Source organism: Macrosteles quadrilineatus, unplaced genomic scaffold (assembly GCF_028750875.1).
Source record: "Macrosteles quadrilineatus isolate MER2022 unplaced genomic scaffold, UCM_ALF_1.0 Scaffold_1__1_contigs__length_201487025, whole genome shotgun sequence".
Lineage (NCBI taxonomy): Eukaryota > Metazoa > Arthropoda > Insecta > Hemiptera > Cicadellidae > Macrosteles > Macrosteles quadrilineatus.
Window position 1 is genome coordinate 27322276 of NW_026542594.1, and position 15050 is coordinate 27337325.

Consider the following 15050-nt stretch of genomic DNA (forward strand, 5'->3'; position numbering starts at 1 on the left):
TAATTATGTGTGCGGGCCACATCCGAGACGGAGTATTATGGAGCTTTTACATCACAATATTCAGATAATATTTAGCATTCACCAGACGTTCATTCTGTAAACGTCATTGTTATGATTTGGATGGGATTGGAAAACAATAATGAATATGTTCAAGAAAATCTTAGCTCCGAAACGGACATAATAGTATTCTACGATCACTGTTATGGACGACGAATTGCATTGTAGTCATCAGCACTTATACAACATTACTGATCATTCAAAATAACTGTCAAATGTTATTTAGACAGGTCAAAATTTAAAGACAGATTTTACAACTCTTTTCACGGAAAAGTTTTTGGTTTTCAGTCAACTAGTTTTTTTACCCGTGCTTCACAACAAGATATAGACGAGAATCACTGTATTTAGTTTACTTTTAAATTTACTTTTAAAACAATTTCGTACCCATTATTTATTTTGAGGCACACTCTTTTTTTATATATCCACGCCGGTAGCATTTTTATACTGGGAATCACAAAAGGAAGTATGTTTTACCATAAAGCGGTCCAAACCCATAATATTTGTTGATGTGCCGGGGCTCGAACCCGTCCCTCCCGCACCTATCCAGGCGGTAACCACTAGGCTAGCTAGCAACACACGCTCTGTTATTTGTACAGCTTATAACATATCCTGGGTTTATGTACTGCACTGCATCTGCTGTGTGGCAGGATCAAAACCAAAAACTTTATCTAAATTTAAACATATAAAATCTGCGTTAAGAATCAAAAAATTAGCTCAGGAAAAAATAAACAAACAATTATAAATAAAAACAAATTCAACAGCTAACGCATGATCAGTATTTTTACCAGTTATTCTACACAGTCCTTTACTTAAGGTTCGTACGTGGTAGGAAGGTGTTTATCGAAAAATAATTGTTGCTGTTAATATCTCGCAAAGACCATCTATTCAAGTGTGCTGTTAATAATCATCAATCAGACATTTTGTCAACAAAAGTTAGTACTCCTTATGAACGTTAGGTAGAAGATTTGGTCTCAAAAAACGAAACACTAATTAGATATATATAGCATCATTTTGATTAGCGATTTATAATCGTTAGAGATTAAGATCTTAAAACCAGTTATATCATAAATGATTATATAAAAGGTTAAAAATCAATATTAATTTTTTATTGTTTTAGCAGCAAGTAAATCGTTTTAAAGTATTATGTAACTAAGAAGAGATTGGTAATCATTAGTTGTTATCGAAACATTTTTCAAACTACTTGAGATAGTTTATTTAAAACAGAGTTCTTAACTTTCAAATGGTAAAATTCAAATCCCCTACAGATTTTACAGCAAAAACCCCCATAAGAAAACAATGCTGAGCCTTCTTGACAGTGGAAATCGCATAATGCTGGGAGAAAAATTCGCAGAGAAATCCTCTTTCCTCAACCGATGATTGAAAAACAAATCGTACCATTAAAATGGTCGCATTTGTTCATACATTGCAAGCCTCTATTTTTTTATTCACTTGTTCTGGTATTTTATCCTGGGAATTTTAGGGGTAGTAAAACTTTATTTAACGAGGATAGTAAGAAAATGTTAATAATACTGTTTTTTCGGTCTAATAAACATGCATTTATCTCAAAGTCAAGGTACAAAGCAAATAAAATCAAGAGAATGTAGATTTTGTTACTGAATAAGATCAGCTGCTTCATTAGCCAGGATGTTAATCAAAAGCCCAATGATCAGGAACAGCTGGGTCCAGTTTTAAACCATCAAAAAGCTACTAACTTTTATCAAGATCGAACCGGTGACTATTTATCACCAAGAGAGCACCCACTGAACTACCTAACTTTGATTTATTATGTCTACACATTATCTTAGCTAATAGAATATTTGCAGTTACACAATCTTTTTAATGTACTTTAATTTATCTAGATAAGTTAGTTAACACAATTATTATTTAAAAATATATTTGGATTAGTTTTTTACCAATTAAATACAGTGAAATAATCCTTATAAACTTATTAAGTGAAATATGGTAAACGTACAACATACATGAGTTCAATATACTTTAGTTGTAAACTAAACAGTGTACATTAACCTTAACATGGTCCCTCCCGGGGCAAACTGTTGCTTTGGCAAACTCCGGCAAATGCTCGGCTCCTGTTTCCAGTATAAAACTAAAAAAAAATAACTAATACAAATAATCAGTTTTTCTTACCTATTGTTTGTTTGAAAGTGATAATCCGCCAACGAATTTCACTCACTATTAAATAACACGACTAAAATCAAATGCTACCCGTAAAGATAATACCCGGGCGACGCACAGTCAAGAATGATATGGATGGAGGGGTGGTAGGTAAATTGCAAGCAGACGTAAGTTGACAATCTCACCGCACCGAGCGCTACCTGTCCATAACGCCACCTGATCAATATCAACAGCTGATTGTAGCGTTAGGTTATGTTCCTTCCCTTTTGGCATCGGCAACCGGCGAGTGTAACATTGATCCTAGAAGTGAAGACGCTTCAATCAGTACTGTAATGCTAAGTTTTAGTCATTTCTTGTAAGAATTAGGAAATTTTGCAAATGGTACGTAAAGTATTTATTCTGTATTTAATCGTTTGTGTTTACATGAAAAAAATGTGTTGTGAAAAGACGAACTTCATATTTCCAGAGTATCCCTACAAGGAAACCAATAAAAATGTAAGTTGATCATAGTGTATATAACTTACTGCAGTGTTGGTGGTGCCTGGTGCGTTTATGTAAAACTGTTACTGATTTATAAAGTTGAAACTTATATTTTGGTCAATTAAAATTAGAAAATCGCTGTCAATTAAAACTACTGTTACTAAAAAGGTTACCGCGTGTAGGTACTTAATGTTAAATATTTTGTTAGAAAATGTTACAGGCAGAATAAAATAAAACATATTGTGTGATACAATAAATATATTCCACGCAACATAATTTCTAACAGAAAATCTTAAAGTTGCAAAACACAAGCAATATAAAATATTATTTAGTGATGGCAAATTAAAAATATTGTATGATCTGCTTGTGTATCTATAATCATAGATAAAAGGACTCCTTTTATCTATGCTATAATAAACAGTCTTATGGCCAGCAGTCAGTACGGTTGTGTATCTATCAAAAATCTATATTTATATTTATTTTTGTTGTCGAGTCTGACGAGTCTCATGCTATTTATTACTTGTTGAGTTTCATGATATTTATTTATTATATTTATTAATACTAGTTTACCTGTTGCTTGAATTCGAGCAATTGCTAAGTATTACAGGCGCTATTTTAAAACGAATATCAGTCATAATAATTTCTGATGACTTTAAAAGATTCGACTTAAAGATTATGGAAATACTCAAGATGTACATAACAGATCGATATAATCAACATTTCTTGTAAATATCTTATAATTTTTCAAAAGCCGATCTTGTTTTTTAGTTTTTTCTACAAATAGCCTTACTCATAGCCGCATTAGGTTGTCCATAAAAACGATTATACATTAAAAAAAAACAATATTTCTATTTCTTCTTCTTGGTGGTGTTCTATGACTTTCCTATGTTTCCAGAGTTTGCAAATCGGCTCTTTCAATGATTACTAGGCCCTTATTAGACGAGGTAGCCTGGTGACGTCGCCAGCGACCAAACTGGCTACTCAGCTTGTCAAGGGTCATTGATTCTTATGGATGTTATTACATGAGGGTAGCCAACGACGCAGCCAAACTTTGGCGACCGACTGGCTACCGAGCCCCGTCGCCACTGCGGTAGCCAAGCCACTGGCTACCCATATTGGCGACGCTGCGTTGTAGCATATGGAGCTTATTACACTAGGTCGCCAGTATCATCACGTCACCACTCGGTCAGTTCATATCACGGGGGTACTTGCACACTGTTGTGTTGCGTTCTGTTGTGTTGTAAGTGGGTGAATTGTTCACTTCAGTTGATAAAATGTCTACATCTGATTCAGTCGAAGGGATACGCGAAGATATGAAGAAAAAAGAAGAACCTCCGAAAGGCGAACAAAAGAAAGAAGCAAATAAAAAGCAAGAAGAGCTCATGAAAAAGTGTCAGAAGTTGGCCGACACAAAGTTGAACACTGAAGACTTTATTAGTGAAATCGAAAAACACCCTTGTATTTGGAACTGTGCTGTAGAGGAGTAGGAGCAACAAACATGTGAAATTGTTCACTCATTATCCTCCCTCTCTAAATTATTTCCCAAAAAAGAAAGTTTCCTGCACAACTTCACGTTAAGCTCTTTCCAATGACACCAAAAACATGTCATTCGGTTCAGTAGTTTCGGAGGAGTAATTGTCACAAAAATCCTGCTTGCGTATAAAATAAGTATAGATATAGTTATTTATTATATATTTGTTGATTTTCTTTAGTTTTCTATTGATTGTTACATTGTTATTAATCTTACTTCTTACTAATATCTTTGACTATCAATACAATATTATAAATGTAAAAGTTTGTGTATTTGTTTGTTTAAAGTTCAATCATTCATTAACTATACTGGTTGGATTGGGCTGAAATTTGGTATGGTGATAGCTCACATTCCTAATTAACATATAGACATATTCTTATCTCAAAATCCTTTTGGGCTTCACCCCAGTGGATCTGGAGTTTCCCATGTTAACCTTATGAGTATCATATTTAAAAGGAATTAAAGATTTTTTTACTGTTTCAACTACACACAAGTTGGTTCTATGTTATTGAATAGCGAATAGCATCAAAACTAAAAGTTATAAAGTTTACCAACAGGGTGTAGCACTATTTATTCTTATACATTTATGACAAAAGCTAATTTGAACCAACTAGCTACCAAGCTGTGATATACAATTAGAACTTTACTTTTTTCTATTGTTTAGGTGCATTGGTAGAACATTATGGCTAAGGTAGATGGGCTATACTATAGCATACCGTAAATTAAAAGAACCAAATTTTCTTAAACCGTGTTCCCTCTCCCATCGCAAACACAAAGCCAATAACTGAAATAAGCATTTTATACTTATACGCCAACCCCGTACGAAGGACGGGTACTCTGCTAGTGTGTTATAAGTTTGATAACTGTTTGTTGATTATTTTAAAATGGTTCTGCCGTTGGTATGTATAAAATAAAATAAGTATAAGATTGACTTAAAGAAGCTATGTTGTATGGTATTTGAGTGCAGTAAATGAAATGTATAGGCCTATATAAAGAAGTATATTTCCAACCAGTGAAATATATAAAGTTCACCACTCTATATCAAGTAGTGTTCTTCCATATAGAGATTCGTAAAGATGTAATGTTTAAAGAAATATTGCCAAATACAACTATTAATTTTATAAGTTGCTTTGCTATGTTTAGGGGGTCTAGAAATAACTCCTCTGAAATAACTGACTGGCATGTTTAATCAGAAATGAACACAGGCTAATTAACAGAAGACTACACATTCATACTTTTATTAATATTAGATGGGGACGCCTTGTATGAGCATATTTTGCATGCTTTTGCCTCTGAGGATTCGGGGATTCCCAGTTTCATTTCTAAAGAAGAAATCTGCTGAAACAAAATAATCATTTTCACAAAAAGAAAGCGCGGACCCCTGAGGAGTACTGAGTTTTGTGGATACTGGTTTTTACGACTTTGTTGTGTCCAGGAAGTGGCATTCAGAGAGTTTGAGTCAGCTTGTGAGCAGAGCCCAACATGTGCCGCACTGAAGGGTCTTGAGAGATTCAAGTGTGTGAGAGAATGCATATCACCTACCTGCTACCATCACATCTACTACAAGGATCAGGTGAGTATAGGCCTACCTCAGAAACAGTCACGGCCATACCCATACCAACAATGCTATTTATTGACTTGGGTTACAAAAGTTACTTTTGGTGATTCAAAATAAAATCTCAGTTCCGTAGAGAATCTTTTCATATTTCAAAGTTTTAACAAGCATTTTGATACACTCGGTATTTCAAAGTCCAAGTTGATGACAGAGGCCGATTTGGAACTCGTAGTAAGTTAAAGTTTTGTCAGCCGAACTGATCTCTACATAATTGGAAGGGGCAGAGGTGAATTTATACATTAATTCCTGTCGTAACCTATGGAAAATATACATCCAGTTATAGACATACCACAAACAAAACAACCTGCGCAGAAACGAAAAGATCACGTGGTTCGCGCCGGTAGGTGTGGCTTACCCTTCAAACCTACGCAGCTCGAAACGGCCCAGGGTTCTTTTGTTTCTGGTATTACTATAGGGGGCGCAGGCCGAAAGCCACGAATGTTTATCTCTATAAGCTGGGGGGACGTAAGCCACGGCAATTAGCGAGGGTTTGAGAAGTTTTAATCCTGGGAACGAAAGCCACGACGGCGGGCCAGGTAGTTGGGAGGGGCGAGGGAGAAACGGGAATCTCTTACATGAACATGACCATTATAATATACAGGGATGGACGCAAATATTTTGCTAAAGCTGTTTGCTGATGTCTCAATGAATTTTCAAATACAGTTAAGAGCTAAAAATATTGAAGGAGCAGACATTTAACATATTCCATATAATATTCCATATAATATATTACCTCACTTGAAACCCTTCCACAATATCTAGGGAAAAAATTTTACAATAAACTGCCTGAAAATATTAAATTACTAGAATCGTTTGAAAAATACAAGAAAGAAGTTGCCAAATTGCTGGTTGACAGAGCGTATTATAAAGTTAATGATTTTTTAGGTGATGTATTTATTTGATTTTGTAGTTATTATAGTTTTATGTATTTTATGTATATGACCATTTCACCTGTTTCCCAGCTATGCTGGATTTGTAAACGTTATGTGAAAATAAATGATTGAATTTAATTGAATTGAATTCCACATATATTCTAATAACTTATTGTAAATAAGTTGCTATTTAGAAAGTGAGTAAATAATTTCTTCTATTAAGATTGTGTTTACAATACATTATACCATTGATATGTCCAGCTACTGTCAACAATGCAACATTAGGCTAAACCTTTGCCTGATTAATTTACAACTGTTTGCAACAACTTTTTACTCCCTATGGAAAAAAATGTTACTTTGGACCCGCAACGCATGAGGTATAAATATGAATGTTTTGCTTTATTATGACGAAAACCCCTTATTGTATTGAGTATTATGGAAGATAATATGATTATTTAACGATAAAAGTTCAACTTAAAACTTAAGTTATACAAGGTTTTACGTCGGCACGGAAGTCCAATACATGTTTAGTTTTGCATGTTGTAATGTTGAATGCAATAAGTGATGTGGTATATTTTCTATCACTATTTTTTGTTAAACAATAACTGTGAATATTATTGATATTTAATTTTTAAAATCAAAACAATTACATTTATTCATAAGTATTAGGTAACTAAAAAACTTCGTCAATATTTTTGCGTGGTTGATTGTCACATCCTACACAACAATTATGTTGCTACATTGCTTAGTATTATACAAATGTGCACCACACTAATCATTTCTGTATATAAAAGCAGATTTGTTAAAATTCTGATCAGAAATAAAGTTAAGTTTTGGAAAATTACATTGTTAGTGAAGAAGGCAAATTCAGTAGCAGCCGTTCTTATGCATCTGCATACACGATGTGGTGAATGTGGTTAACATAGTTTAGGTTGAACTAAAATGTATGCATTACTTTTACGTTAAAGAACCAGTACTATATACCAGTGCGTGTAATATTTTTACGGGGGTAGGTAACATGCGTAACATCGTAACAGCGTACCAGGTAACAGCGTAGGATTGTTGACACCCGATTTCCGGCATGGAGGGAAGTATCTTGGAATTAGTCATAAGAATGCTGCGTCACCCTTACATTTCGGCATATTTAGGATTTCGCATCAGTTTTTAAACATTCAAAGCGTGAAGACCATGGAAGATTGTGCGGAGTTGGTTTTTAGTAATAAGGGCAAAGAGTCCTTGATGTTTAATAACTTTAAATTCAATTTGCAATCGGTGTTAGTGTGTGGAAGAAAGAAGTGGTTTTGCGAGAGAAAAAGGCGTGGCGGCTGTAAAGCGAAATTCTTCACCCAGAGTAAAATCTTATAATTATTTATCTTTATAATTATTTATCTTTATAATTATTAGCCCTGATGGTAAACTACTTTTATTTGACATAACTGTTATATTATATGATGAGGTACAGATGCCTGACATAATTTCAGTAGTTAGGCTAAAGCATATCAATTTTATGTGAAATCAATATAAACTGTTTTTTTGCTAGGCATACATCAACTGTCCTAAAATGGTGACAAATTTGTTAATTTCAAGTTATTTGTATGTTTTTACAAAGAGGGGGGGGGGCAAATTATTAGCCTTAACTACTTTTTAACATTATTTAATACACGTGTAAAACTTAGAACTTGTGTTAAACAAACTTTTGGCTTTGGTACTCGTTATGCGTTCTCTTGTTCTTAACAAGCATTTTAAATCTGTTTACCAAACTAGCAAAGGTCTGCGTAGCTATATTGAATTTTTGATTGTGATAAAAAACTAGAATTAGAATAAGAGTGTCTATAAGCTGCGCTTTTGTTGCTATGTTGGTTTTGCGCATTTAGAGTTTCGCAAGGATAGAGTTATTTGTAATCTGTTAAGTATCAGTTAAGTAATCAGTTAAGTATGTCACACAGTTATTGTTTTCATTCCATTATTAAGTCAAATTAAAAAATTGTAAAAAATGATTACATGGTTCTTTATGTCACCAAAGTATTATTACGTGTAGTTATTAACATTTCCCAACACGTAACATTTAAAGATTTGCATTTCTTCTTTTTTGCTATTCTTTTCGTTTTAACTTTTGAGTTTGACTTTTTGGTAGAAAAATCACTTTTGGGCCACCACGAAACCAAACTGTAGGGCCTACAGATAATGTGATTGTGTAGATTTGTATAAATATAAAACTCCCATGGCCAATTTTGATATAATTTAGACACAAAGAAAATATCTTTTTAACTTCCTTTTAATAATATTGAAGAACAGTTCTTTTTCATTTACAGACATGCTGGGTTTGATAATAAACTTACCTGAGTTAATATAAACCCACACATTCATTCATATGCATATAATTGGGTAGCATTAAAATCTCCGTCGATAATTGTTCCGAGGTGATTCTCACGTCATACAGAAAATAATGTTGTAGCTATATAGCCTACTAGGTATCACTTATGGCCTATTTGTATTGAAATGTCCACATTGACTATTTCTAAATTAATATAAAAGCAGATAATATTTTATCAATTATCAAGTTAAGCTTCGTAAATTTATTACCAACCGTTCTAATATATCAGCATAGACGATTTGGCAATTGAGGTTAATATTGTTTGGGTCAAAGTCTTATACATTACTGTACTTTTTTTAAGACCCAGCACCATCCGGGCGTGTAATATTATTACAGAACATAATAGGGCTCACAGCTGATTTCTGGTAGTTTGGAATTAGTCATTAGGATTCTGCGTACCCTAGATGTCGCGGTAGTTATGAATTTTAGATATTATTTTAATGCATGGCACCTGCCTTCTCCAATTACTTTAAGATTATTTAGACTGGGTGCTCAAGAAAAAAGATTAGAAGTTGTTGATAAGTGCAATCCCGTTCATTCCTACTTATAGCCCACTAAAAATGTAAAAATCATGCAATTGCTGTATAATTGGAGTTCGTGTTTTTGGCGTATTACGTCAAGTATCTATATCTATCTATTTTACTTATTTAATACGCAAGCAGATGTGTAGCCCTTTAAATAAGGAAGTTTTTAGTAGTATTTGTTTAACTCATCGGATCTCGGTAACCGAGAAATAAATTCCTGAATGTTATTTAAATTTTCGTCGATATTAAAAATAATTGTTTAACGAAGAAATTTAAATAGAATATTTTTCCGTACCCCAACGATTATGTGTTATATATATTTAAAATTTTGTGAGGATTCTGAAAATGACATTTAAATTAACAATTAGTGTATTTTTAACAGAGTTATATAACCTTTTTCATAACAACTACAATAATTTTTGGAAAACCTTAATTTATTTGTTATTCCCTAACGGTTGAGGTTGGGAACCTCAAATGTGCGTCTTTATGTCACCATTACCATGTAGTTTAATGCAAAATTTTATTTAACACTTATGACCGGACACCCTGTATATATATATATATATATATATATATATATATATATGTGTCCGTGAACACGATAACTTGAGTCATTTTTATCCGATTTTGATGAAATTTGGTTTAAATGTGTAAGGCGGGATAAACTTGAATGAGTTCGCGAAACAGCATGATCGGACTATGGGAACGGGGGTCTGTTTTATGGGGTAAAAATAGGTTTTTCACATTTTTGACCCTAAAAACAAAAAAATTCACAATTTCTTTCCAAACCATTTTGTAGAGCTTAAAAAAAACAAATAATTTAGTATATTGAAGCGTAATTATGTGCCTAATTGTTACGGAGAAAATTCAAAAAAATTTTAATTTTCAAATTCCCATGTTATTCTTATGGAGAATAAGTCAACTTTTGTAGTTTGCTTGTTTATGAACATATTTTGATCAAATTTGGAAAATACATTAATTTCTTACTAAACTACAGTACCTTTTAACATTTTACATAAAAAAAAACTTTCTTACCCTCCCTGTTGCAGCAAACCTAAGTACTGGTTAAGCTAATTCTGTTTAAATAGGGAATACATTTTATATTTTTAAGGAGACATTTTAGTGTTAATCCAATCAGGTGAATGGAAATTCGCTAAGTTTGCAGGTTTGCTGCGGCGGGGGTATTTTATTAACATTTGAAGTTTCATAAAATGTCCATGGTAACGCAATATCTTTGGTAGTTTTTTTTTTAAAGAGCATCTTTAGTGGAAAAACACAAAATCCTGTCACGACCATAACGGACGTTTAAATGAATATTAAAAATAGTTAATATTATTTTTATAACTATGTTTTGCTATAAACTAATTTACTTTTATGACCATTATACAATAAAAAGAACACTGAGCTTTTGGTATATTTAGTCTTTCTAGAAAAAAAGAAAAAAACTCAAAAAATTGAAAAAAGCCAATAAAATCTTTTTACGTTTGTATAACTCCGAAAAAACTTACCAGAGACCCGAAAAATCGTTATGTTTGTATAGAGGTGTGCTTCTTTTGTGTATAAAACATTGAAATATGACGATATTTTAATTTTTGAATTTTTTATGATAGAAATCATAAACGTGATGGTCAGGGACAAGAGGTACGGTCGTGAATTGTCTGGAATAATCTAAATCTTTCTAAACAATCCTTCAATTATACTGTTAGATATAATAAAATTATGTGTTTCAATTGAACTAAACTGTTCAATTTACAATTATATTAAAGTTATTGTCACGACCAAACACACTATAATCCATAAGGCTGGATCGGTCGTGAAAAAAACCGCGATGGTCGTGAAACCTTGGTCGTGAAATTACGTGTTATTTGGATCTGTTCTGGCGGTAGCCCTGCACCTCATGTTCGAGGATACAAAGTGGACTTCTAGGTTAATCTAGCAATTGAAATATCTTATAAACAAAAAATAACATCATGTCTACTTCATCGAATGACTACGTACGGTCATGGACACACCAAAATTACAAAAAACACAATCTTTCCTTTATTAATCTTGTAATTCCTCCTTTTAACTCGAAACGACCGGCACTACAATCCTGACGTACACCCCGAACTAGTCTCTAAAACCAACTGACTCCATCGACGCCAGGCTTGCCACTGTCGTGCTCCAAAGTTGAAAATTTTTCCCAAACAGTCGTGACGCCAAATCGAGGGACAGACTTATTTTGTCATGGTAGTCAGTTTGCAATGACAATAAAATTATAATATGCTCCTTTTTTTAAGTTTAATAACCATTGATGACATAAAAATATGGCTTTATATATTTCGGCATGAATAATTAGTCTAAAAACAGCGTGAAAGTTGGAAAATGTACCCTAGGGACACGTCATGGTCGTGAATTTCGAGACTTTAAAAATCCGAAAAAAATACCTAGAACCTATTTGAAACCAAATAAATGTGTGTAACATGTTGCCCCCGTCCCAAAAAATATTAAAACACATAATAATAAACTACAAATCCAGAATCTACGAAGTAAAAGGCCAGGGACATGAAAACGTACGTTTTTAAATTTTCACTCAACCACTTCTTGTAAAACTTTTTGATTCCAAAATTGCTTTTACAGATTGAAGAAGGTGAAATAGACGTCCGTCTGAACTCATTCAAGGGCTGCTTCATTCAGAGGACAGGAAGGACTCGTTAAACGTCAGCTTCAGAAGCAGTTTTTGACTCGAGACTTCATCTGTGGCTTCCATACCTCTGGCAGTGGTTTTGGGCTGATAAGTCAGTGAGAGGCCAGCAGGGAGAAAACTACTCAAGCTGCAGTATTATAATGCTCTTCCTTCACTGATTAAATATGCAAATAAATATAGATGGCACTTTAATAACAACAGAGAAGCATATATTCCATTGCACACTTGTCTATTAGTATTAGTCAAGAAACATTCATAAGCTAACAGCTTTTAAAGTTAGTTTTTAAAAGCGTTGTAATTAATAAACTTTAATTGTTCATCAAACTACTCATCAACCAAAACGTTTATAGTTTGTTAAGGGAAAAATAGTTTTGATGACTTAAACTGGCAAAAAAAAAACTTGTAGAAGTCCCATTAATTTGTGCAGATATTCACTTAACTCTCGTAGTAGAACTCATATTTCTGAATGCTTTTGCAGTAATTTAGTAAAACACAATAACAATGATTGACTACGCTACATCACAGAGAAGTAAGGTACAAGAAAAACTTGCTCATAGGACAACTGTGCACTTTCAGTTCTAGTACGATGTGCCGGAAATATACACTTGTGACAAGCAAGGAGAAAGAGCCCGAGCAGCGAGCACTGTGAGGAATTTCTTATTGCAAAAAGGGTTCTCCACCATGAGCGTTGTAGGACAAGAGGATGAGGGCAGGGGGGGGGTATTGGACTTTGCCATAGACACCAGTGACTAATGCTAGTCACCATAAGTGTACCATTGAGTGGTTCCTCTGTACATTACTTCTCTGTGGCTACATTCAAGTTGAACTTCAATATAAACTGTTATAAAGTAACATGATTTTACGTATTACTTTTCATTTTACACAATATAATAGATAAAATAGGTTCTCATGTGTACATTAACGTAAATAAAGTGAATTTCAACATTAGAACAAATGGCTGGGGGGCTAGGAATAAAGCTCATATCTATTAGCATTATTCAATATTCCCGCCAAGTTTAATGTAAATCGTTCAATATACATAGCCATTAAGCAAAAATTTATTTTCTACATAATGTTAGCACACAACCAAAGTTTTACAATGTTACTTTTTCATCACTTTTCATACAATAGGTTTATCATATGATTTAAATAGACCTTCCACCTCCATTATACAGGGTCAGTTAGTATACGTTCCAACTAAAATGTCATTACCCAACAATCTTTGGTTTATCATACTTTAAGGGTTAAGTCCAGACTGGTAACATGGCAGACTGTGAAACCAAGGAAGCAATGAATGTCTTGGGCTTCTTGTGTTCTGGTGCCACCACCAAATCTCAGTACTACATGATAACGGACATACCCTTGCTCTGTTGCTATGTGGACGGGCTAATACAAGGTAAATTGGAATATTCTGCCAACTTATTTGATAAAAAAAAATAGTAAAGAAATCACATTTTAATGTACAGTGGAGATTTCTTAATAACGGGGATTTCTTAGTAAAGTTTTACTTTGATAAACTTGTAGTTATTATGAATTATTTTATTTTATCATCAAAGCTAGTATTTCTTGGAATTAGTATATGTTTCCTTTTTGTGATTTGTAATATCATAAGTGCATTACAGTTTGAAGATTAAATTTGTGGAGTACTTAAGGGCTTCTTTAATGTACATTTTATAACTAAACCTTAAAAATATTGAGCAAGTTGTACAACTAACTATTCTTTTTATTATTGTAAACAGTTAGTAGACATATTATGTATTGAAAAACAAATTGTTATTTATTTCCTATCCACTATTTTCATTTTTAAAAGTTTGTAATACACATGAAATAAACGATATCAGCAATAGCAATCTGATACATACTTTCTCCCATTACCTTGCTAACAACCTTTATGTTTAAGGGGTGGGAATAACTATGATATTATATAGGGAAAACGGCAAAAGATACAATAACTTTTGAACCATAATTGTTTCAGCAATGCAGATTGAACTATTTTGTTTAGAATTACTAGCTGGCCCTACAGACGTCGTCCTGGCCTAATGTGGTTTAATATCAAATGCTCGTTTAATTTTCAAGATGAGCTTGTTCGCATCACTCAATCACGTCCTGGTTCAAGTTCGTTCGCTACGCTCACTCACCTTTTGGTTGTGGCTCGTTCGCTGCGCTCACTCGCCTTCAGGTTGAAAATTAACATATGTTATTGTATCACAAGGTTAAGTTTAATGAAAACATCTTCCTCCAATGTAAAGGAAATTTTTTTTGAATTTTAAAATCAAATTACTTAATAATGGTTGGGTGGAAATGGATTATTATAGTATGTGAATTAAATCTCGCGTTTCTAGGTCAAAACGTACTCTCGTAAAAGTATGTGCACGGGTGGTCTAATTCACCCAGTATAAAACGTAGGCCTACTGTATTGTAAAAACTGTTGATTATTCCCAGTGTATTAACTACAGTATACGATTCCCGGTTTCCGGTTGGCTGACATTCTGTGTAAGTGTAAGATTGGAACAGCTGGAATGCACTCACACCTTTTTCGCTAACTTAGCACTCACTCATTACCATTTACTTAGGTAATAAAAAACTTGAACCAATATTTTAAAAATATAGTGAATTTTTAAAATATTAAATGTATAGGCTACTTGAACTAGAGTATTCCTATGTTTATGTAACATTTTACATTTTTTTAAATTCACCTTTAAAAGACCACACTATTTCTGTCCTAAATATCGTGGGAATCGCCTTCAGACCCCCACCCACTCTACAACATGGCTGTGT

The 15050-nt window shown here is 33.4% G+C and overlaps 1 protein-coding gene across 1 annotated transcript; it reads left to right on the plus strand.

The window, feature by feature from the left end:
- The first annotated feature begins 2321 nt into the window (after positions 1–2321).
- Positions 2322–13146, plus strand: LOC128995509 (uncharacterized). Its single transcript, XM_054420530.1, has 4 exons — positions 2322–2357; positions 3715–3855; positions 5637–5774; positions 12206–13146. Exons 1-4 carry the CDS (start codon positions 2322–2324, stop codon positions 12281–12283), a joined length of 393 nt encoding a protein of 130 aa, XP_054276505.1. The 3' UTR covers positions 12284–13146.
- The last annotated feature ends 1904 nt before the right edge of the window (positions 13147–15050 follow it).